At 44.8% G+C, this 25,996-nt stretch overlaps 1 protein-coding gene across 1 annotated transcript; it reads left to right on the forward strand.

Moving 5' to 3' along the window:
* The first annotated feature begins 8,528 nt into the window (after positions 1 to 8,528).
* Positions 8,529 to 16,883, forward strand: LOC147912737 (leukocyte immunoglobulin-like receptor subfamily B member 1). Its single transcript, XM_087421182.1, has 11 exons — positions 8,529 to 9,782; positions 10,004 to 10,039; positions 10,211 to 10,498; positions 10,656 to 10,955; positions 11,184 to 11,465; positions 11,771 to 12,106; positions 12,664 to 12,711; positions 13,925 to 14,044; positions 14,794 to 14,849; positions 15,640 to 15,804; positions 15,926 to 16,883. Exons 1-11 carry the CDS (start codon positions 9,734 to 9,736, stop codon positions 16,067 to 16,069), a joined length of 1,824 nt encoding a protein of 607 aa, XP_087277308.1. The 5' UTR covers positions 8,529 to 9,733; the 3' UTR covers positions 16,070 to 16,883.
* Positions 16,884 to 25,996: the final 9,113 nt, after the last annotated feature.

Genomic DNA, 25,996 nt, shown 5'->3' on the forward strand with positions numbered 1-25,996 from the left:
CTGAGCTCAGCAGCTCAGCCAGATCTGCCCACCAAATGCAGTGGTCCAGCACACACACGGGCACCCCACCCACACGAGCACAACCCACCCACTGAGCACAGCAACCTGGCCCAACCACCTGTGGAGTGCAGCAGCCCCACATATGTGAAGGCATCCAGGCCATGGGAATGCTCTGCACTCAGTGATGGCAGCTCAGTCCATGTGAAGGTGTCCCACCTGCCAAGCACAGCAGCTCGGCCAACTCACCCACAAGCACAGTGCTGGGTCCATGCTAAAGCCCCCTCCTGCCTACCACAGCTGCTCAGCCAGACCCACCTGCTGAGTGCAGTGGCCTGCACACTCAAGGACAACCCACCTGCTGAGCACAGCAGCCTGGCCACGACCCACCCACTGAGCACAGAGGCTGTGCCCACATGAGCACAACCTGCAAAGTGGCTGCAGCCAGCACATGTGAACACAGAGTGAACTGATGGGCACAGCTACCAGCAGACAGGGTGGGATCAGAAAACACAACTCCAGGGCCGGCCCCATGGCTTAGCGGTTAAGTGCGCGTGCTCCGCTACTAGCGGCCCGGGTTCGGATCCCGGGCGCACACTGACGCACCGCTTCTCCGGCCATGCTGAGGCTGTGTCCCACATACAGCAACTAGAAGGATGTGCAGCTATGACATACAACTATCTACTGGGCCTTTGGGGGGAAAATAAATAAATAAATCTTTAACGTATTATATTAAAAAAAAAAGAAAGAAAGAAAACACAACTCCAGCCCCCCACCAGTGGTGGCAGGTGGAATCTCTGACCTGATACTACCAGAATTGCTCTGGCAAAGGGTCAATTTATCAAACACTGAGAAGTACTAGAGTAACACTGCAGAACAGAAGGAAAATGACAAGTCTCCAGAAACCAATCCTGAAGTCACAGAAACTTACAATCTAAATCACAGAGAATTCAAAATAGTTATCATAAAGAAACTCAACGAGTTACAATAAAACACAGAAAGACAGTTCAATGAGCTCAGAAATAAAATTAATGAACTGAAGGAATACTTCACCAAAAAGATTGAAAACATTTAGCAAAAAAGCTATACAGAAATTCGGGATATGAAAAACACAATTGATGAGAAAAAAAATAATATAGAACCCATAAAAAATAGAGCAGACCTTATGGAGGACAGAATTAGTGACATAGAAGATAGAAATAAAGAAATGCTTCACTTAAAGGAGAGAGAACTAAGATTTTTTAAAAATGAAGAAATTCTTTGAGAAATATCCAACTCAATTAGGAAAAGTAACATAAAGATTATAGGTATCCCAGAAGGAGAAGAAGGAACAGAGAGATTATTCAAAGAAATAATAGCTGAGAACTTCCCAAACCTGGGACATGACATGACATGAAGCCAAGAGAACTCCTAATTACATCAATGCTAAAAGACGTTCTCCAAGGGCATACAATAGTAAAACTGGCAAAAGTCGATGACAAAGAAAAAATATTAAGGGCAGCAAAACAGAAGAAAATAACCTAAAAAGGAACCCCTATGAGGTTTTCAGAGGATTTCTCAGCAGAAACCTTATAGGCTAGAAGAGAATGAACTGAAATATTCAAAATATTGAAAGACAAAAACTTTCAGCCAAGAATACTCTATCCAGTGAAATCGTCCTTCAGATGTGATGCAGAAATAAAAGCTTTCCCAGATGAACAAAAGCTAAGGAAGTTCATCACCACTAGACCTCCCTTACAAGAAAAGATAAAGGGGGCCCTCCTACCTAAAACAAAAAGACAAAGGTTTACAAAGCCTTGAGCAAGGAGGTAAATAGACAGACAAAATCAGAAAATTGCAGCTCTCTACAAGAATACGTTAGCAAACAATTATAAAAAAAGATAAAGGGAAGGAAAGCATCAAAAATAATTATAAATACTTCAATTTAGTCAAAAACTTACAAGACAAAAAATAATTTGTGACAAAAATAACTCAGAAGGGGAAGTGGAAAGGGATGGAATCTGCTTAGGCTAATGGAGATAAGAGGCTATCAGAAAATGGACTATCTTATTTTTGAGATCCTTTATAAAAACCTCATGGTAACCACTAAACAGAAAATCAGAGCAGAGTCACAAATCATAAATAAAAAGAAAACTGAGAAAACCACCAAACTGAAATGGCAGTCCGAAATACAAGGGAAGAGAAACAATGGAAATATAGAACAACTGGAAAACAAGAGATAAAATGGCAGTATTAAGCCCTCATATATCAATAATCACTCTAAATATAAATGGACTAAATTCTCCAATCAAAAGACACATAGTATGCAGCCAGCGCAGTGGCATAGTGCTTAAGTTCACGTGCTCTGCTTCAGCAGCCCAGGGCTCGGCCAGCCCGTTGGCGCAGCAGTTAAGTGCCCACGCTCCGCTTCAGCAGCCCAGGGTTCGCAGGTTCAGATCCTCGGTGCACACTGACACACAGCTTGTCAAGCCATGCTGTGGCGGTATCCCATCTAAAGTAGAGGAAGATGGGCATGGATGCTGGCCCAGGGCCAATCTTCCTCAGCAAAAAAGAGGAGGATTGGCATCAGATGTTAGCTCAGGGCTAGTCCTCCTCACCAAAAAAACAAAAAACAGCAGCCCAGGTTCACAGGTTCGGATCCCAGGAATGGACCTACACACTGCTTGTCAAGCCATGCTGTGGCGGTGTCCCACATACAAAATAGAGGAAGATTGGCACAAATGTTAGGTCAGGGCCAATCTTATTCAAGCAAAAAGAGGATGATTGCTCAGGGCCAATCTTCCTCACTAAAAAAAAGACACATAGTGGTCGGATTGACTAAAACACAAGACTCAACAGTATGCTGCCTCCAGGAAACACATCTCAGCTCTAAAGACAAACGTAGGCTCAGAGTGAAGGGATGGAAGGTGATACTTCAAGCAAATGGCCAGCAAAGAAAACAGGTGTTGCCATATTTATATCAGACAAAGCAGACTTCGAGATAAAAAAAACTATGAGGAACAAAGATGGGCAATATATAATGAAAAAGGGACATTCCATCAAGAGGACATAACACTTATGAATATATATTCACCTACAACAGAGCCCCAAGGTATATAAAGCAACTACTAACAGACCTAAAGGGAGAAATTGACAGCAACACATTAATAGTAGGGGTCCTCAACACCTCACTTACATCAATGGATAGATCATGCAGACAGAAAGTCAACAAGGAAACAGTAGCCTTAAATGAAACACTATACCAGAGGGACTTAATAGATATATAGAGAACACTCTTTCCAAAATAGGAGAAAACACATTCATCACAAGTGCACATGGAACATTCTCAAAGACAGACCATATGTTAGGAAACAAGGCAAGCCTCAATAAATTTAAGAAGATTGAAATCATATCAAACATCTTTTCCAACTACAATGTTATATTATAAAACTAGAAATCAACTACAAGAAAAAAGCTGGGAAAATAACAAACATGTGGAGACTAAACAACAAGCAACTGAACAACCATTAGACAAATGAAGAAATCAAAGGAGAAATCAAAAAATACCTGGAGACAAATAAAAATGAAAATACAACGTACCAAGTGTTACGCAATGCAACAAAAGTGGTACTAAGAGGGCAATTTACTGCAATATAGGCCTACCTCAACAAACAAGAAAAATCTCAAATAAGTAATATTAAACCATGCCTAAGAGAATTAGAAAAAGAACAAAAAAAAGCCCAAAGTAAGCAGAAGGAGGGAAATGATAAAAATTAGAGCAGAAATAAATGAAATAGAGACTAAAAAATCAGCAAAAAGGAACAATGAAACTGAAAGCTGGTTCTTTGAGAAGATAAACAAAATTGACAAATTTTTAGCCAGATTCACTAAGAAAAAAAGAGAGAATGCTCAAATAAATAAAACTAGAAACAAAAGAGGAGAAGGGCCGGCCCAGTGGCGTAGCAGTTAAATGCGCGCACTCCGCTGCTGGCAGCCCGGGTTCGGAGCCCGGGTGCGCACTGACGCACTGTTTGTCAGGCCATGCTGTGGCAGCGTCCCACATAAAGTGGAGGAAGATGGGCACGGATCTTAGCTCAGGGCCAGTCTTCCTCAGCAAAAAGAGGAGGATTGGCATGGATGTTAGCTCAGGACTGATCTTCTTCACAAAAAAAAAAAAGGAAACAAATGAGGAGAAATTACAATTGATACTGCAGAAATAAAAAGGGTTATAAGAGAATACTACAAAAACTATATGCCCACAAATTGGATAACCTAGAAGAAATGGATAAATTCTTAGACTCACAACCTCCCAAAACTGAATCAAGAAGATATAGAGAATCTGAATAGACCAATCACAAGTAAAGAGATTGAAACAGTAATCAAAAACCTCCCAAAAAACTAAAGTCCAGGACCAGATGGCTTCTCTGGAGAATTCTATCAAACATTCAAAGAAGATTTAATACCTATCCTACTCAAACTCTTCCAAAAAATTGAAGAAGCCAGAACACTTTCTAACTCATTCTATGAGGCCAACACTACCATGATACCAAAACCAGACAAGGACAATATAAAGAAAGAAAATTACAAGCCAATATTGTTGATGAATCTAGATGCAAAGATCCTCAACAAAATATTGGCAAAGCGAATGCAGCAATACTTTAAAAGGATCATACACCATGATCAAGTGGGATTTATTCCAGGGATGCAGGGATGGTTCAACATCCACAAATCAATCAATGTGATACACCACATTAACAAAATAAGAAATAAAAATCATATGATCATCTCAATAGATTCAGAGAAAGCATTTGACAAGATCCAACATCCATTTACGATAAAACTCTCAATAAAATGGGTATAGAAGGAAATTACCTCAACATAATAAAGGCCATATGTGACAAAACCACAGCCAACATCCTACCTAATGGTGAAAAACTGAAAGTCATCCCTCTGAGAACAGAAAAAAGACAAGGGTGTCCACTCTCACCACTCCTATTCAACATAGTACTGGAGGTTTTGGTCAGAGTAATTAGGCAAGGAAGAGAAATAAAAGATATCCAAATTGGAAAAGAAGTGAAACTCTCACTATTTTCAGATGACATGATTCTATATATAGAAAACCCTAAAGAATCCATTGGAAAACTATTAGAAATAATCAACAACTACAGCAAAGTTGCAGGGTACAAAATCAACTTACAGAAATCAGTTGCATTTCTGTATGCTAATAATAAACTAACAGAAAGAGAACTCAGAAAGATAATCCCATTTACAATCACAACAAAAAGAATAAAATATCTAGGAATAAATTTAACCAAGGAAGTGAAAGACCTATACAATGAAAACTATAAGATATTATTGAAAGAAATCAATGATGATATAAAGAAATGGAAAGATATCCCATGCACATGGATTGGAAGAATAAAGATAGTTAAAACGTCCATATTACCTAAAGCAATCTACAGATTCAATGCAATCCCAATCAGAATCCCAATGACATTCTTCACGGAAATAGAACAAAGAATACTAAAATTCATATGGGGCAACAAAAGACCCCGAAGATCTAAAGCAATCCTAAGAAAAAAGAACAAAGCTGGAGGCATCATAATCTCTGACTTCAAAATATACTACAAAGCGACGGTGATCAAAACAGCATGGTACTGGTGTTGGTACAAAACAGACACACAGATCAATGGAACAGAATTGAAACCCCAGAAATAAAACCTCACATCTACAGGCAGCTAATCTTCGACAAAGGAGCAAAGAACATATAAGGGAGAAAGGAAAGTCACTTCAATAAATGGTGCTGGGAAAACTGGACAGCCACTTGCAAAAGAATGAAAGTAGACCATCTTCTTTCACCATACACAAAAATTAACTCAAAATGGATCAAAGACCTGAAGGTGAGACCTGAAACTATAAAACTCCTGGAAGAAAATGTAGGCAGTACACTATTCATCACTGTTCATAAAGGGATCTTCTCGAATTCCATGTCTATTCGGACAAGGGAAACAAAAGAAAAAATTAACAAGTGGGACTTCATCAGACTAAAGAGCTTCTGAGAGGCTAAGGAAACCAGGATCAAAATGAATAGACAACCCACCAGATGGGAAAAAATATTTGCAAATCATATATCTAACAAGGGGTTAATCTCCATAACACATAAAGAACTCACACAACTGAACAACAAAAAAAACAAACAACCCAACCAAAAAATGGGCAGAAGATATAAACAGATAATTTCCCAAGGAAGATATACAGATGGCCAACAGGCATATGAAAAGATGTTCAACATCACTAGTCATCAGGGAAATGCAAATCAAAACTGCACTAAGATATCACCTTACACCTGTTAGAAAGGCTATAATCACCAAGACAAAAAAACAGCAAATGTTGGAGAGGTTGTGGAGAAATGGGAACTCTAATCCACTGCTGGTGGGAATGCAAACTGGCACAGCCTCTATGGAAAACAGTATGGAGATTCCTCAAAAAATTAAAAATAGAAATACCATATGATCCAGCTATCCCACTACTTGGTATCTATCCAACAAACCTGAAATCAACAATACAAAGAGGCTTATGCACCTCTATGTTCATTGCAGCATTATTCACTATAACAAAGACATGGAAGCAACCCAAGTGCCCATGAACTGAAGAATGGATAAAGAAGATGTGGTACATACATACCATGGAATACTACTCAGCCATAAAAAAAGGCAAAATTGTCCCATTTGCAATAACGTGGATGGACCTCGAGGGTATTATGTTAAGCGAAATAAGCCAGACATAGAAAGACAAACACTGTATGATTTCACACATATCTGTAAGATAAACCAACACATGGATAAGGACAACAGAGTAGTGTTAACCAGGGAGGACGGGGGAGATGGAAGGGTGAATGGGGAAATGGGGCACATATGGGTGGTGACCAATAAAAACCAGACTGTTCGTGGTGAGCACAATGCTGTGTATACAGAAACTCATATATAATAATGTACACCTGAAATTTACACAATATTATATTCCAATATGACCTCAATAAAATAATTTTTTTAAAAAAAGAGTTCTGGGGGCTCGTCCAGTGGTGCAGTGGTTAAGTGCACGTGCTCTGCTTAGGCGGCCCAGGGTTCGCAGGTTCGGATCCCGGGCACACACAGACGCACCGCTTGTCAAGCCGTGCTGTGGTGGTGTCCCATGTAAAACAGAGGAAGATGGGCACAGATGTTAGCTCAGGGCTCAGCAAAAAAGAGGAGGATTGGCATCAGATGTTAGCTCAGGGCTGATCTTCCGCACCAAAAAAAAAAAAAAAAAGAGTTCTGCCTTGGGAAGGAAGGGGCACTGAGGAGGCAGAAACAACTCAGAGGTTTTTTGTTTGTTTGTTTGTTTGTTTGTTTTTTAAAGATTTTTTTTATTTATTTTTCCCCCAAAGCCCCAGTAGATAGTTGTCTGTCATAGCTGCACATCCTTCTAGTTGCTGTATGTGGGACGCGGCCTCAGCATGGCCGGAGGAGCGATGCATCGGTGCGCACCTGGGATCCAAACCCGGGCCGCTGGCAGCGGAGCGCGCACACATAACCACTAAGCCACAGGGCTGGCCCTCAGAGGTTTTGAAGGAGGGTGATGAAGAGAAAGAAGGTGCTGACTTATAGAAACAAGGAAGTCAGAGAAAGGAAGTGTTTGGGGGGAAGAAAATCCACAATCCCAGATCAGGAGGGAGGACCGTGCTTTCTTCTGAGAAATGGTGGTCAGTCTTCTAAGCATCTCCCCAGCCTCCTTCTCCCCAGGGTCCTCCTCCCTGTGATGGCCCCACTGGCTCCTCCAGGCACCAAGGCAGAGAGTGGAACAGCCTTCATTTCCTCACTCTCTTGCACTTCACATCCAATCATCAAATCCACACCACTGTGCCCCGAGTCCCTCTTAACAATATCCTGATCCATCACAAGACTCAGGCATCTCCCCTGTGTCGTCACATCAGCTTCCTTCCTGGTCCTCCAATCCAGGCCCCCACTCCTTCCTCCAGTTCATTCCTCTCACTGCCTCCAAAGGATTTTTCTAATAACCCTATCTGGTCTGATCCTGCCCTGCTCAGAGCCCTTCCAACAGTTTCCATCTTCAAAAAAGACACAAGTTGCACCATCTGATGTTCAGGGCTGTGAATGATCAGGCCTGAGCTAAACTCACAGCCCCAGCGAACACAACTCTCCTCCTCAACCAAACTCATCACAGTTACCCACACACCCCCCGCCAAACACACACACAAGCTGAGCTACTTAACAATTCTGTGCCTTCCTCAGGCTGCTCCCTCAGCCAGTCTGAACCTAGCCAACTCCTTTCCAACCTGCCGGACCTAGAAGCCATCCTGTCTCATTCCACTCAACTGTAAATGTATTTTGTGTTATGGGTTTATGCAAGGGTTATAGGAGAAAATCACATAAACAACTTAAAATACCGATCAACACACCCTCCAGGGACCATATTAATGTTGGAGTTTTATTATTAATAGAGTTAATTATCAATAGAGCCTTCCTGCATTACATTTTCTACATGGTGGTCTTTTTAAAACAGAAATATGTTCACACTGTCTGTTGCTTACAGTCTTCCCATTGCCTTGAAGATGAAATCCAAAATACTTGCGTGGTGCTCAAGATCCTGTGTGACAAGGCTCAGCCTTCTCCTGCTGGCTCTCAATTCTGAGAACAGCTCAGATCTTTCTGGTCGAGGATGCACCCCAGCACCAGCTCTGGGCTCAACCCTGCTCAGGGGTAAAGGACCCCTCACATCCAGGCCCCAGGTTGCAGGACGTCTACCTGTTATTGAATCTCACTGTCTCGTTTACTTTTTTCTTCCAACTTGTATGAAAACAAGACTATAGAGCCAGCCCTGGTGGCCTAGTGGTTAAAGTTCATCACACTCCACTTCAGCAGCCCAGGTTCGGTTCGCAGGCACGGAACTACACCATTCATCTGTCAGTAGTCATGCTGTGGTGGCAGCTCACATAGAAGAACCAGAACTACTTACAACTACATCCAGCTATGTACTGGGGCTTTGGGGAAGGTAAAGGAAGAAAAAAGGAAGAAGACTGATAACAGAGATTAGCTTAGGGCAAAACTTCCCCTGCAAAAAAAAAAAAATGTCTATAACTGAATTGTTTGCCATCTAAATATTTGTAATGTCTACCTTTATGCATCTGAATCCCAAGAGTCCCAGGAAAGACTCTGTCAGCTTCACCAGTGGCTCTCCAGTGCCTGGTACCATGACTGGACATGGTATCTGCTCAATAAATATTGACTGACTGCCCGGCTGATGAAAGAGAGGAAGAAAATCTGCATTTACAGAAGCTCAGCAAAGGGAAGTGACTTGCCCCAGGTCACAAAGCCCATGTGAGAGGCACAGTCAGAGTTGGAAGAGAAATTGGGCTGGCTCTTCTCCTGTCCTCTCCAAGCCTCATGATCTGGGACAAGTGTCACCCTCTGGATTCGGATTTAGCATGAGGTGAAGGCAGAATGTGTGTGGTCTGGCAAGTCTGAGATCTGGTCTGGAAGATCCCAAGAGCCTTCTCTCTCTTCAGAATCATCCTTCTGACACAGAAGGGTCAGGTTGAGCAGAGTGAGGCCCTGGCAGGGGCTGTTCCCCTTCCTGTAAGGCCACAGATGAGGAACCCGTGACGTGTCACATGAAGCCTGGACATTGTCACACTCCTTGCGTCTGCCCATCCTGCTAGGTCTGTGGTCTTTATAAGTCATCAGTACCACTGGGGACCATGAGAGGCAGTGCCAGGACACCTACTCTCACTGCCCTTCTCTGCCTCGGTGAGTTTTGGGGAAAAGAGAAGGGATAGAGTTCCCTCCCTTCCCAGTCTTGGTCCTTGAGAGACCCCAGGACTCAGGAGGTCAGTGGGGGCAGAACTCATGCGGGAGGGAGAGTGTGCTCAGCCATAGGTCTGAAATCCCAGTGCTCAGGGGCCCATACCAGGCCTGGAGCTTCTATGTGTGGGTGGAGGGACACATTCTCACAGGGAACTCTCTTCCAGGACTGTGTCAAGGCCCATGGAACCGGGTACAGGCGGGTGAGTACTCCATCACACCTCCTGCTTCAGCCCAATGAACCCCCTGGGCAGCTGGAAGGAGCCCAGAGGGTCTGGGCTGATGGTGACCAGTGTGGGACAGGCCTTGAGTGACAGGTGGGAAGGTGAGGGGAGACGGGCTCCCCTGACACTTCAGGTCTGATTCCTTTCCAGGATCCCCCCTCAAACCCTCCATCTGGGCTGACCCAGGACCCATGGTCACCATGGGGAGCCCTGTGACCATCTGGTGTCAGGGGTCTCTGCAGGCTGATGTCTACCATCTGTATAAAGACAGGGTCTCTAAACCCGGGGATACACAGGCCCCACAGGACTCCAGCTACAAGACCAGTTTCTCCATCGAATCTATGAGCGCACACACTGCAGGGCTGTATCAGTGTGCATACAACACCAGCAGGAATGGCTCATCAGAGTGCAGTGACCCCCTGCCCCTGGTGGTGACAGGTAAGGGGGAGGAGCTGGTCCCCTCCCACTGTGGGCTGCTCCTCACAGGCAGAAGGGAACAGAGTGGGGACTCAGGGGACCTCAGCCCTCACAGTCCACACCTGGGGTATGTGGGCTGATGGTCCCCCTTTAACACAGCTCCCTCCTTCTCCCTCAGGAGTGTATGGTGCACCCTCCCTCTCAGCCCACCCAGGACCTGTGGTGGCATCAGGAGAGAATGTGTCCCTCTCCTGTAGCTCAGAGAACACACTGGACACTTTCCATCTGCTGAAGGAGGGAGGAGCTGACCCGCCCCGACACATGGAATTGAGGACCTATCATGGGAGGAGGCAGGCTGTGTTCCCTGTGGGCCCTGTGAACACCTCCCATGGGGGGACCTACAGATGCTATGGTTCTCCCAACTCCTACCCCTACGCGTGGTCACACCCCAGCGACCCTCTGCATCTCGAGGTTACAGGTGAGGGCATCCCCCAACCCATCTCTTTCCTGGAACCACAAAATGACCGACATAAGCTGTGTGCCCAGTGGAGTCCTGGGGGTAATAGGGCCTTGGTGACACGGCCTCCTGGGGCCTGTACCACAGAGCAGGAGGTTTGGGGAGGGAACAGTGAGAACTCCCACTGCAGGCCCCAGTGGGCAATGTGGGGTGTGCGTCCCCTTCAATGCCACTGTCCCTTCTCTCCAGGCGTGTACAGGGAGCCCTCCCTCTCTGCCCAGCCTGGCTCCCTGGTGCTCTCTGGAGACAACCTGACCCTCCAGTGTCGCTCAGAGGCTGGCTTTGACAGATTCGCTCTGACCAAGGACAAGGGGCTTACACCCCCCCAGCGTCTTCACGGGCAGCACAGCCCCGACTTCCCTCTGGGCCCTGTGAACCACACCCACGGGGGCCAGTACAGATGCTACAGTGGACACAACCTCTCCTATGCATGGTCAGCCCCCAGTGACCCCCTGGACATCCTGATCGCAGGTGAGGAGCCCCATGTCCTGATTGTCAGCTCAGGGCCCTGGGCCCAGGGTCACCCCCGGTGGTGATGGGGATCAGGGAGAGGGTCCTGGAGCAGAGGCTGAGATGGGGCAGTGGTCTAGGGAGAGGGAGGGAGAAAGGGGGAGTGAGGGGCAAGGAGAGAAAAGAGACCCACCCTGAGGAACTGAGAGGAGCTGAGAGGGGGTCATAGACAGAGTCCCTGGAGAGGATGGTGGTCCCTCAGCTCAGGGTCAAGAGTGCATGGCGGGGTGAAGCTCTCTAAAAAGCACAATCTTCCTCACCCCCAGGAATGTATGAGAAACCCTCCCTCTCCGCCCAGCCGGGGCCCTCAGTGTCCTGGGGAGAGAATGTGACCCTGCAGTGCCGCTCTGAGATCTGGTTGGATACCTTCCATCTGTCCAAGGAGGGGTCACTTGCTCCTTCCCTGCACCTTCATCTGCAGGACAGGGCTGCACCCTTTCAGGCCAACTTCACCATCAGTCCTGTGACCTCAGATCACGAGGGGACCTACAAGTGCTACGGTTCAAACAGCACCGCCCCCTACCTGTTGTCACTCCCCAGTGACCCCCTGAAGCTCCTGGTCTCACGTGAGGAGTCCTCGTCGTGCCCCTTGTGTCCTCATGGTCAGTTCAGTTCAGGGTCCTGTCCCCAGGGGAGCTCTGGACTGGTATGGGAGTGAGGGGGCCGCAGAAGGCGAGTCAGCCAGAGGGGAACTTCACCTCTCAGAGGGATGGAAAAAGCCAGAGCAACTCCCATCCCGGCCTCATCCTCATCCTCATCCCTGAGGTCCTTTTCCTCTGTGGTGAGTGGAGGAGGCTGGAGAGGACACAGGGCTGACCAAAAGGAGAAAAGGCCAGAGGCACCCCCTCCTGATCCTCCTCCAGTCTGCAGCCCTAGTAGCCCCTCACCCATTGAGACCACAAGAGCAGTGACTAGAAGAGACTCGATCCCCAGAGGGACGACGATGGCCTGCTCTGGCAGGGCTTGTCTCCCAGAGGGCTGGAAGTGGGGTAGAGATGCTGGGGTGGGCGGTGCCACAGAGCTCCATGGACTCTGAGGCCGGGCAGGTGATGGGTGGCGCGGTCGTGGCAAAAGGATATTTTGGGGCTCCACCTGGGGGTTGGGCACTTGGGCTGAAGTGGGGAGAACAGGCCCCCACATCTCCTATCCTGATCCCCAGGAGACACTGTGGATGGACTCTCCCCCACGGAGTCAGGCCCACAGGGGGGTAAGTGAGGGTCTCTGTGGGGAGGTGGTGGCTGGGAGGAGCTCAGGTCTGGTCTTGGCTCAGCCACTTCCTGAGATGGTGACCTGAGAAAAGTTTCTCCTTCTCATGGGGACCAATTTCTCCGATTGCACAGTCCGAGAAGGCTGCTTGGACACTGCGTGGGGACACAGTCTGAGCTCTCCTCTATAAGCTCAGGGGCGCTCAGCCCTCCCAGGAGCAGCCGTAGAGTTGGGGAAAGAACATCCCCTGGGTTCAAACCCCAGCTCTGCTACTTCCCACCTGTGGATCTTGGACAAGTCATGCTCCTCTCCAAGTCCCAGGTTCCTCTCTGCACAACAAGCCTCCCATCACCTCCCTCCTCAGGGTGAAAGCCCTCAGCCTGGGGCCTGGCCCTGTTAGAGCTCAGGAAGGACAGGGGCCCGCCCTTGGCATAGCAGTTAAGTTCGCGCACTCCACTTTGGCAGCCAGGGGTTCGCAGGTTCGGATCCCAGGTGCAGACCGATGCACCGACCGTGGAGCCATGCTGTGGCAGTGTCCCATATAAGGTAGAGGAAGATGGGCATTGATGTTAGCTCAGGGCCAATCTTCCTCACAAAAAAAAAAATGCTGGGTTTAAAAAGTAAGAAACAACATGAGAGTCAAAAAAGTAAGAAACAACGTGAGAATCAAAACACTACCATTTGCAGAAATGAAAAATACGGAAAGACAACATCCATAAAAAAAAAAAACTAAAAAAAAAAAGAAAGGAAGGACAGATCCCTTCCTCCTGATCTTCCCAGATGCACACAAGCTTCATGTCCACACAGGCCCCACGTGGGGGGCCAGGCCTCTGCAGAGCGGGAGATGGACCTGGGCTGGGAGATGGGGAGAAGGGGGAGGGATTGGGTTTGGTGGATAGGTCTCTGCACTGGTGTTCTCCCTGGAGCGTAAGGGCACAGCATAAAAATAATGTAAAAAATCCAAAGGAACCAACAGTCTTGGGTTCCAGTCCCAGCTCTGCCACTTCAGGCTGGGTGACCTGGGGCACATGATTTACCTCTCTGTCACTCAGTTTCCTCATCTGTGAAATGGGTGGGTGGGTGGCAGTCCCATGTTGCATGATTGTTGCGAATTAGAGAAGATGAATGCACGGACCCCAGCACATGCCTGGCACACAGGAGGCACTCAATTAAATAGCATCATTGGCTCATTCATGACATCACCGGTGCCCAAGGTCTCGAGTGGTACCTGAAGGCTTTGATTGGGGTCTCGGCGGCCTTCATCCTGCTGCTTTCCATCCTCCTCCTCCTCTTCCTCATCCGACACCGGCATCAGGGCAAACACAGGACCTCAGGTGAGTAGCGAACAGGGTGACCTGGGTCACAGGAGGAGGTGGGCTTAGGGCACCAACCAGAGGGAAACCAAATAGATGGGAAGGTCAACTAGTAAAAGATTTCCCAGAATCTCAAATCAGAAAATCCTAAAGACAACACTTAATACAGCATATATGTTAACATTTAAGGTATTTTTTACCTTTTGAATCTTATGAAATATTGAAACATACACACAAGTATGTGTTACAGTTTCCTTCTTTCCTCTCGAATCGCTCGTGGAGAGCAAGTGGTGAAGACCTCCCAGGGCTGAGACTCTGTCCATCGTGACCCAGCCCAGAAATAGGATGATCTCCAACTCCCTGCAGGGGCTGCAGACCCAGAGCCCAAGGACAGAGGCCTGCAGATCAGGAAACTCCTGTCCTAAAGACCCCAGACTCCCACCCCACCCTCGGCCCCTCTCTGCCCCTAACACTCCTGTCTTCTCCCCCAGCTCCAGCTCCACTGCTGAGGCCCGGGAAGAGATCCTCTGTGAGAGGAGAGGAGGGGCTGCCCTGGGGGCTGGGCACAGAGATTTCAGGAGGCCATGGGAGGCTGGGCTGGGAGATCCTGGGGATTTGGGGTGAGAAGGACTGAAATCCCACCCTGAGTGACCTCGGGCACATCTCCTCACCCCTGGACCTCAGTGGCCCATCTGGGAGCAGAGGGGGGCTGCAGCCCTGAGAGATCTCAGGGAATCCTGCCAAGAGACACACCCCCTGTTCTGCCCCAGCAGATGCTGCCGTGAAGGACACACAGCCTGAGGAGGGCGTGGAGCTGGACCATCAGGTGAGACCCTTGCTCCTATAGAGGCCACCAGGGACCTTCCTGTTGCCAAACTTAATCTCACGGACACTTCCTGTCCTCACATCACCCAGCTCTCAGCAGCATCCCACAGTGAACTCTCCTCTCGGGCACCCTGGGTCGTCCTGCTGTGACTTCACTCCTCCTGGTTTCTGTGACCTCATGGCCCTTCCTATGCAGTCCCCTCTCCTGGGTCCTCGTCCTCTGTCTGATCTTCTGGTTGTTGGGGTGCACCCCCAGGTCTCAAGAGGATGCAGGAATGAGTGAATCACCCTCAAGTCCCTTAGGCTCCCTTCATTCATTCACCCAACTATGTTCACAGGGACCTCACTGTTTACCCTGTTCCATTCAGGTGCTGCAGGTGCAGCAGTGAGAAAACTGTCTCCACACTCCTTGAGCTCACCTCGTGGGTGAGAGACAACATGCAAATATGCAGATAGCATCCTAGAGTGCAAAGTGCTGTTAAGGAAGATAAAGCAAGGAAAAGGGATAGAGCGCATGCAGGGGGCAGAGGAAACAGCAGGTGTAAATGTCCTCAGGCAGCACCATGCTTTTTCACAAAGATAGGACAAGTGGCTCTAGCCAAATATGTGAGACATAGCGTGTTAGGATAAGAATCAGAACTGTAGAAAGCATCCAGACGTCCAAGACTCAGGACGTCCCTGAGGATGCCATCAGGAAGTGACCTCACTCTGTAACAATGTGGATGGTTGACTGGAGGAGGTCAGCAGTGGGGTCAGGGAGACACTGTTTCTGTCCCTCTGTCCACCTCCAGCAGGGCCCCCAGGATGAAGACACCCAGGGAGCGATATATGCCCAGGTGAACCACTCAAGATCAAGGCTTAGACAGAGAGTGGCCATCTCTCCTTCCCCCCTGTCAGAGGAATCACTGGACATGAAGGACAGACAAGCAGAAGAGGACAGACAGATGGACAGACAGGTGGGTCCCATCCTCTCCTTCAGATGCAGTAGCCTGGAGCAGAGGGAGAGTGGGGGATTGGTACCACCAGGCTGCCCCCACCCCAACCACATACCAAACCCCCACTCTCCCTCTGCTCCAGGCTACTGCATCTGAAGAGCCCCAGGAAGTGACCTACGCACAGCTGAACCACTTGACCCTCAGACGGGAGACAACACCCCCTTCCTCCCAGTCAGAGGAGCCCCCAGCGGAGCCCAGCGTGTATGCTTCTCTGGCCATCCGCTAGCCCAGGAAGGACCCAGACCCCACCCTCCATGGGGGAGACTTCAGAGACCCCAGACGGAACAGGAGCTGCCCCCAGTGGACACCTCCTAATGACCCCCTGCCAGCCAGACTCCTAACACGGACCACCAGGACCGTCTGGGACACTTTGGGACTCACTGATTCTGCAGTCAAAGATAACAGATATCCCTACATTATGGAAATAACGCAACAGACTTTTCAATAATCCATGAGTGAAATGAGAAATCCAAAACAGAAGTGAAAGCATGTTTTAAATTGAATGATAATGTAAATATTACACATCAATCCTGCCAAATAGGAAAATTAAGAGCCATGAATGAATGAATATCTTTAGAAAAGAAAAGCCTAAAAAAATCAATGAGCTAAGCTATCATACCAAGAATTTAGAAAAAGAATAGCAAATTATTCCAAATGAAGGTAAGAGGGAAATAATAATGACAAGAGTAGCTACTAATGAGGATGAATAAAAAATAGAGAAAAGTCAATAGAGCCAAAAAAATTCATTCTTGAAAACATTAATCACACTTACCAATCCCAGCCACAATGCTCAAGGAAAACGAGAGAAGGCACACATTACCACTATCAGGACAGTATCACAGATCCTACGGACTTTAAATGGGTAACAGATCATTATGATCAATTTTATGCCAATACATTAGAAAATTTAGATGAAATGGACAAAATACTCAAAAATACAATTTACTAAAATGATGGAAATAAAAATAAATAGGATATCTGAATTGTCGTATATATTAAATATGTTGAATCTATAACTAAAAATTTTCCCACTAAGTGAACTCTGAGTCTGGAAAGATTCACTGGTGAACGCTTCTGAACACTTATGCACTTATAAAATACACACTTACACACACCTGGACACACGCACACACACACGCACGCACATACACAAACATACACATACCAAACTTACATAAGCTTCTCCCGAAAATGGAGAAGGAGGGAATATTCCTCCCAACACATTTTATCAGGACACAAAAAAATTGATACCAAAACCTGACAAGGAAACTACAAAATGGGAAAATCACAGGAAGCTCTCTCACAGGAACTTAGCTGTAGATTCCTACACAGATTGTTCCTAAACAAGAGTCAGCGATACATAAAATGGATGATATATAATGACCATGCTGGTGTGTTCTTCTCACATGGAACGCATGGTTGATTTCATATTCAAAAATCGATCAATACATTTCAAACATAAAAGAAGAAACAGAAAAATAATCAAATCAACAGAATCAAAGCTTCTGATAAAATACATCATCAATTTATAATGAAAAGAAATCTCCTAAGAAATAAAAGAGAATTTCCTACATTTATCAAAATATCTTTAGAAATCTACAATAGAAATAATTTTTACAGGTAAAAACTAGAACTCTTTCTGCCTGTGACTGAGAATGAGACAAGAACGTTCACTATGACCTCTTCTATTCAGCAGGGCACTGGAAGAACTAACAAATCAAACAAAGCCAAAAAAAAACATGATTAGAGTGAAGGGATGGAATAAAACTTTATTACTCACACATTACAAATCTGTGCATGGAAAACCCCAAATAATATAAAGATCTATAATTCTAATTTGAAAAGAATTGATCCAATGTCACTAGATACATCATCAATATATATAAATCAGCCGCACTTCAGACTTCCAGTTTGGACCAAGAGGAAGTAGAGGTTTGTCTCCCTGACGCCCACAAGGCACAGTAAACTCCTGGACCTTGTATATAAAACAAACATGAGAATACTCCACACAGTACAGAGAAGGCAGCAGATGGGCTAAGACTGTTAGGACCCCAGAAATGACACAGTGGGTGTCAAAGGAGCCACATGGGGACCTGGCCTGCACCTCCACCTGGCAGTAATGAGTCAGTACCCCAGCCATGTGTCAGAAAAGGCCTTTGTAACAGATGACTTACATAAGACACAGACTCTCACAACATGATATCCATAATGTCCAGTTCATAACAAGAACCAGGAAAATCTCACCTTGAGTGAAAAAAGACCATTGTCACCCGGTGCTGACACTGAGGTGACACAGAGTTTGGAATTATCTGACAGGATTGTGAAGCAGCCACAATAAAGATACTTTGATGAGCAATTACACACACACTTAAAATAAATCTTTAAAAAAGGGTCTCAGTAAAGAAACAGAGATACAAAAAAGAAGGTAATGGAAATTCTAGATCTGAAAAACACAATAATCAAAATAAAGGCTCCATGGATGGGCTCAACAGCAGAATGGAGAGGACAGAGGAAATAATGAACATGAAGACACAACAATAGAAATTACTCAGTCTGAACAACAGGGAGCAAATGAACTGGAAAAGAACATGAACAGAGCCTCAGGACCTGTGGGACTCTAACAAAAGATCTCACATCCATGTGATCAAGTCCTAGATGCAGAGGAGAAAGAGGACAAGACTGAAAAACTGTTTAAGAAATCATGGCTGGAATTTCCCCAAACTTGGCACAAGTCATAAAGCTACATATTCATGAAACTCAGTGAACCCCAAACAGGAGAAGCCCAAAGAAAGCCATGCCAAGACTCATCATAACCCAACTAAGGAAAACAAAAGACAAGCTCCTTGAATGCAGTGAGACAGAAATGCCACCTGACCATAGAGGGAAACCATTCAGATGACAACGGGCTTCCCGTCAGAAACCGTGAAGGCAAGAAGCAAGTGGAATGACATTTCATGTGATGAAAGAAAAGAACTGTCCATCCCAAATTCTACAGAGGGTGAAATTATCCTTCAGGAAGGAAGAAGAAATAAAAACATTCTCAGGTGAAGGAAGCTAAGAGGATTTGTCACAAGCAGGCCTCCCCTAAATGAATGGAAAAGGAAGTTCTTGACCCAGAAAGGAACTGACAAAGGGATGATCCTTGGAACACGAGGAAGGAAGACAGAAGAATGGGAAGAAAACGTGGACACTGGGACAGCGCAGAGGACAGAGAGTCAGAACTGCCCAGTTGCTTTTCCTCCATGAGCACTCGTGTCACATTACTTTCAAATTTTGAGGCAGGAAAAACAAACATACAGGCATTTATGCAATGATGTTGACATCTTTTGTTAATTGACTAACATTTTAGGAAACAAGGATGAATTAAGGTTTTATTTAATTCCCAGAGCTCACACAGTGAAGGGAGATGTTTGAATTCCATGCAGTGTAAGGAACCTGTGGAACACTTGGAGCAATCAAGAGACCCCCAGAAGAGCCAGGCCTTAGTGGTCAGGCCAAACGAGCTGCAGGACACGCCTAAACACAGATTGTTGGTAAAGCCTTGAAAGGAAAAGCTGAGTCACAAAGTCATTTAATTGACTTCCAAAACATAGTTACATACTGTTTAAAAAAAGAAAGCAGAATCTGTATACTCAATAGTATAACTTTCATATTGCCTGGCAGAGTCATCAACAACAACCCTGCAGGCTGGCCTCGTGGCTTAGCGGTTAAGTGCTCGCACTCTGCTACTGGCAGCCCGGGTTTGGATCCTGGGCGCGCACCGACGCACCGCTTCTCTGGACATGCTGAGGCCACGTCCCACATACAGCAACTAGAAGGATGTGCAACTATGACATACAACTATCTACTGGGGCTTTAGGAAAAAAAAGGAGGAGGATTGGCAATAAATGTTAGCTCAGAGCCGGTCTTCCTCAGCAAAAAAAGAGGAGGATTAGCATGGATGTTAGCTCAGGGCTGATCTTCCTCACAAAAAAAAAAAAAAAACCCTGCACTCAGGTGGACTACCAGAGGTTAGTGCCACCCTCAAAGACTTAAAGGAGGCAGCAGTGGGGCTACCGTATCCCTGCTTAATACACCAGCCTGGCCCCTGGAAAACTGGATGGATCCTGGGTGGTGGGTGGTGGATGGTGGAGGGCCACAGACCTCACCAAGTACTGACTCCTGGCAGCTGCTCTGCGGGATGGATGCATTTCCTAGGACAGAATTATGCAGCCTTTGGTCACTTGTGTGCAGCTGTGGATCTGGTAACAGAAGCAGCTCTTCTTCCCCTGGGATGGACTGCAGTACATGTTCACAGTGTCCAGGGATAAACCAACTCTCCCTCTTTCACAGCATCGTCCAAAGGGACCCTCAGCATCTCGACATTGGGCAGAACATCACATTTGTCCACAATATTGGTGACATCGTGTTAATTTGACCTGACGAGTAAAGGGTGGTGAGTACTCTGGTTGCCCTGGTATGTACTCCAGGTGGGAGATTTGAAAAAAAGAAAAAGAAAAAGAAAAAGAAAGAAAGAAATCCAAGGGTTCAGGGTCTGCTAAAGCAGTGAACTTTATAGAGGTGCTGCTCTCTGAGTTCTGCCAAGACATACCCCGTATCACACCTTACAACGCCTCACACTAAGACAGAGACACGTTTCTGGGTATGAGGCTTTGGATGGTGGAAGCAGCATGTACCATACCTGAGAAAGCAGATTTCTCACTTATTAGGTGACTGAGAAGGCTGTGGGTTTGAGTGGAGCCCAGAGGAAGACAGGGCTCTGAAGTACCAGGATCCTGCAGCCATGGCCATGTGATCTGCCAGGTCCCCTGGTGCTGTAAGTCCCCGTGTACTGGGATGCTGTGTGAATTCCCTGCCAAACGCCAAGGGTAGATTTTAGACTCCTTGGGTTCCTGCCATCACATCACCCACAATAGAGAGTAGACTCCATTTAAAAAGCAGCTCCTGGGGCCGGCCCAGTGGTGTAGTGGTTAAGTTCGCGAGCTGCGCTTCAGCAGCCCAGGGTTCGCAGGTTCGGATCCTGGACGCAGACCTATGCACCACTCATCAAGCCATACTGTGGCAGCGTCCCACATACAAAATAGAGAAAGGTTGGTGACAGATGTTAGCTCAGGGCCGATCTTGCTCACAAAAAAAATAAACAAATAAATAAATAAACAGAAAAAGCTGCTCCTGACATGCTGCTGGTTCCCAATAGGAACTGAATGACTGACAAGGAGACATCAAGAGTCTATACAACCGGAACCATCTATGATGAGCTGGCTGTTGTCATTCCCACCAAGTCATAAAGTTGCAATCCATTGCTGGATGAGAGTGGCACAGCTGGGGCCATGGATAGGTCCAGAGGACAAAGATGAGTCACACAAAGATGTGGATTAGGTGCACATGACGCCCACGTCTGTACCCATCACAATGGTGCCTCTCCTCAGTCATCATCTACAGATCTGTGGCCTGGGCCATGCCTGGGTTGCAGGATGTTTTGGAGTACTGTTGCTCTGCAGCCCCACTTGGGGGACTCTGATGAGAGAAAATGCCCTCAGTGGGCAGACATTACTCTTTTTGTGGGTAATACCCTTTTAGTGGAAAGAGAATCAGCTAGATGGAAAGGTGTACACGGACTCCAGGATAGTAGCAAATACCTTGTCTATACAGTCAGGGGACTGGAAGGAGCAAAACTGAATGGAGGAGACAAGGATATCCAGGAAGGAGCCATGTGTATGGACAGATGTACAGGAGTGGGCACAAAGCAGTGAATCTTGAATCAGATATTAATGTCCCCAGAGAGCACCACTGTAGACAAGGTCCTTAACAACCTAGGGGACAGGATGGCTATCAGCAGATACTAGCCAGCCTCTGTTCTTTGTCATCCCAGTGTTTACACAGTGAGCCTATGAAGGACAGCCATGGTGGCAGAGATGGAGGCTCTTCATGATCCTGGTGTCATGGACTGCCTGTCACCGACACTGATCCAACTACAGACACTGATGGATGTTCATCATTTCAGCAGCGGAGACCAACACAGAGTCCTTAATGTTGTATCATTCCTCATGGAAGCATCGGACATGTGGCTGCAAGCTGATTTCAGCCCTGGTGGAATGGACACTGATTGAGCCTAACTAGCATATACGTGTGTGAATATTCAACATAAAATGTACCGCCTTTGATCTCACTCATATGTGGAATATAAACCAACACACGGACAGAGAAAACTGTATTGTTGTTACCAGGGGCAATGGGGGTGGGGGGTGGGCACAGGGGTGAAGGGAGACACGTATATGGTGATTGACAAACAAGAATGTACAACCAAAAATTTCACAATGTTATAAACTATTAAGACATCAATAAAAAAGGAATGTACCCCCTTTAAGTGTGTAGTTTGATCAGCTTTGGCAAATGTAGAAATTCATGTAACAACTATACCACAATCAATATACAAAACATTGCCATCACTCCTACAATTCCATGGTGATGTTTTTAGTCAGTCTACGCCCCCCCAAACCCAGACTGAAGCTAACAGCAATCAGCTTCCTTCACTAGGTATTCGTCTTGCCAGTTCTAGAATTTCATTAATACGGAATCACAAGGTATGTACTCTCCTGTATCTGCCCTCTTTTGCGCACTATAATGTTTTTTAAAATTACTCCATTTTATTAATGTCTCCTTTTAGTTTTATTTTCATTTCTCTAATGATTATTGCCATTGAGCACTTTCTCATGTGCTTATTGGTCAGTTAAATATCTTCTTTTGAGAAATGTCTGTTCAAACTGTTTTGCTCGTGTGGGAGGGTTTTATTATCATTTGTAAAAGTCCATATTTAGTCTACAAACAAATCCCTTATCAGATACACAAATGCACAGTATATATATATATGTGTATATATTTTTTTTTTCTCCTAGCCTGGCTTGTTTCCTCCATTACCTGTCCTTTGAAGGGCAAAAGTTTTTAGTTTTATAAACTCCGATTAATGTTATTGTTGATGTTATTTATGCTTTTTGTATCTTTCTGAGGAATCTTTGTCTAATCTAAGGTTGTAAAGATTTTCTTCAAGTTTTTCCTTTAGACGCCTTATGGTTTTCACTTTTGCAGTTACATCCATGATCCATTTCACGTGAATTATTGTGTACGGTGTGAGGTAAAGGCCAAGGTTCATTTTCTTCCAAACAGATGTCCAGTTGTCCCAGCACCATTTGTGGAGAAGATGATCTTTTCCTCAAGGAAGCACTTCTGTCCTTTGTTAAAAGTCAATGGGTCGTCTATGTGCAGGCCGACCTCTGGGATCGCCCTTCTGTGTATTTTTCTACCTCCTGTCCTTATGCAAATACCACACTGCCCATTACATTTGTTCCTTCCACAGAAAGTCTCGGTGTAAGAACTGTCCAATTTTATTCCTTTTCACAATTGTGTTGCTATTGTTGCTCTTTTGTATATTTCCACATGCATTTTAGTATCAGCCCATCAACTGCTTAAAAAGCTAGTTGAAACTTTGTTTGTGGTGGCTTGGAATATGTATCACTTTAGAGAGAGCTGATATCTTAACAATATTTAGAATTTCAATCAATGAACATGGTATATTGCTTCTTCTTTCTTTTTTTTTTAGTTCCTTAATTTCTCGTGGCTAAGTATTATAGTTTTCAGTCTTCGGATCTTATACATCTATACTTATATTTATCCCTACATGTTTATAGTTTTTGGAGCTATTATAAATAGAACTGTAGTTTAATTTTGCTTTCCAATTGTTCCTGTTAATTTATAGAAGAAAATTCAATTGATTTTTTCAATTGATTTTTGAATATCAACCTTATATCTTGAGAACTTGCTCCTTCAAGTTCAACTATTAGTTATCTATTAGTTATAGAATATTAGTTCAACTATTCAGTTATAGAAGTTCCTTTGTAGATTCCTTAGGATTTCCTCCATACATGATTATGTGGAGTGAGAATAAAGACAATTTTATTCCTTTCATTTCAATCCTATGCCTTTTATTCCCTTCACTTTCCTTATTGCACCAGCCAGTTCTGAATAGAAGTTGTGAGACCATCATTGCCTTGTCCTAACCATATTCAGAACATATAACACTTGTTCAGTATAATATTAGCTAAACATAGATCATAGATGCTCTTTATCTGATTAGGGAAATTCCCTTCTATTCCTGTACAGCTGAGCATTTGTTTCATTTTATCCAGTCTTTGTGTGCATGTATGTGTGTAACGACGTGGTTTTTCTTTATTAGTCTCTTAACATGGTGCATTACCTTTATTGATTTTCAAATGCTGAACTAGCCTGGCATCTGAGAACAAATTCCACTTGGTTCTGATATTGTCCTTTTCCTATATTGCTGACTTTTATTTACCAATATTTTTTTTCTTTTCTTTTTTCTGAGTGTGTGTGGAAGATCAGCCCTGAGCTAACATCCATGCCCATCCTCCTCTTTTTGCTGAGGAAGACTGGCCCTGAGCTAACATCCGTGCCCATCTTCCTCCACTTTATGTGGGATGCCGCCACAGCATGGCCTGACAAACAGTGTGTCGGTGCACCCCCAGGATCGGAACCCGGGCCACCAGCAGCGAAGCATGCACACTTAACTACTACGCCACAGGGCAAGACCCCTATTTACCAATATTTTGGTGAGGATTTTGGCATCTATGTTCTTCAGAGACATTGGCCTACACCTTTCTTTCTTTGAACCGTCTTTGTCTGATTTGAGTTGGGAGTAATACTTGCCTCATAAAATTGTTGCAAAATTCCTCTGTCTTCTACTTTCTGGAAGAGATCATGAAGAGTTGTATTAATTCTCCTCCAAATGTTGGGTGGTACATGCCGGTGAGACCGTTGTGACCAGGAGTTTTCTTTGTTGGAAAGTTGTTTTAACTATAAATGCAATTTAATATTTTTCAAGAATATCAGATCACTTTTTCTTGAGTGAGTTTTGGTAGTTTGTATCTTTCAAGACTGGCCCATTCAAATTGTCAAATTTACAAACATAGAGCTGTTTGTAGTAGTGTTCTCTTTCTTCCTATTAATTGTTAATTAATAAAAATAATCCTATTTGTAGTAATATCCCATCATCCATGTTAGATGTTGGCAAGTTTTGTCTTGTCTCTTTTTTCCATGATTACTCTAGTGGTTTGTCAATTTTATTGGTCTTTTTAACGAATCAGCTTTGGGTTTCATTGATTTTTCTTCCTGTGTTTTGTTTTCAGTGTGATTAATTTCTGCCCTTTATTATGATTGTATTATGCTTACTTTGGGGTGAGTTTGCTCTTCTTTTTCTTGTGTCTTAAGATGAAAGCTTAGTTTAGTGATTGGAAACCATTCTATGTTTAATATGAGCACTTACTGCTCTGACTTTGCTTATAAACTCTGCTTTGGCTGCACCCCACATTGTTTAGTATACTGTATTTTCATTTCCATTCAGTTTAAACTATTTTCCAATTCTCCTTGTGTTCCTCTTCACCCCATGGATTATTTAGATGTGTGTTGTTTAATTTCCAAATAGTTGAAGGTTTTCCAGATATCTTTCTAGTAATAGACTTTTGCTTAAATTCCATTAAAAAAGAAGTGATATATGATATTAATTATTTTAAATTTGTTAAGCTTTGTTTTATAACCAAGGATATGGACTATCATGGCCAATATTCCATGTGCACTTGGAAAGAATGTCTATTTTACTGCTGGTGGAGTGTTCTCTGTGTGTCAATTAGATTAAGTTGGTTCCTAGTGTTGTTCAGGTTTCCTGTGTCCTTGCTGATTTGCCATTTATTTGCTCAGTTTCCATTTAAAGTGTGTAAAGTCCAAAACTATAATTGTTCATGTACTTATTTGTCCTTTCGTTCCTGACGGTTTTTGCTTTATGTGCTTTGAAGATCTATGGTTTTTTGCATACACATTTAGGATTACTACGTCTTCTTGGTGAGTTGGACTTTTTATCGTTATGTAATATTTTTCTTTATCCCTGATAATTTTCCTGTTCAAAAGTCTGCTTTATCTGATATCTTCTATTGTACTGTCTCATATGGTATAGCCATTGTGGTAGATAGAATAATGCTACTTCCTCCTAAATTCCAAAGCTATCCACACTCTAATCTCTGAAACCTGTGACTATGTTACCTTATGTGGTAAAAGAGACTTTGCAGATATGACTCAATTAAGTACC

Source organism: Ceratotherium simum, chromosome 33 (genome assembly GCF_057802395.1).
Source record: "Ceratotherium simum simum isolate JZ-2026a chromosome 33, ASM5780239v1, whole genome shotgun sequence".
Taxonomy (NCBI): Eukaryota; Metazoa; Chordata; class Mammalia; order Perissodactyla; family Rhinocerotidae; genus Ceratotherium; species Ceratotherium simum.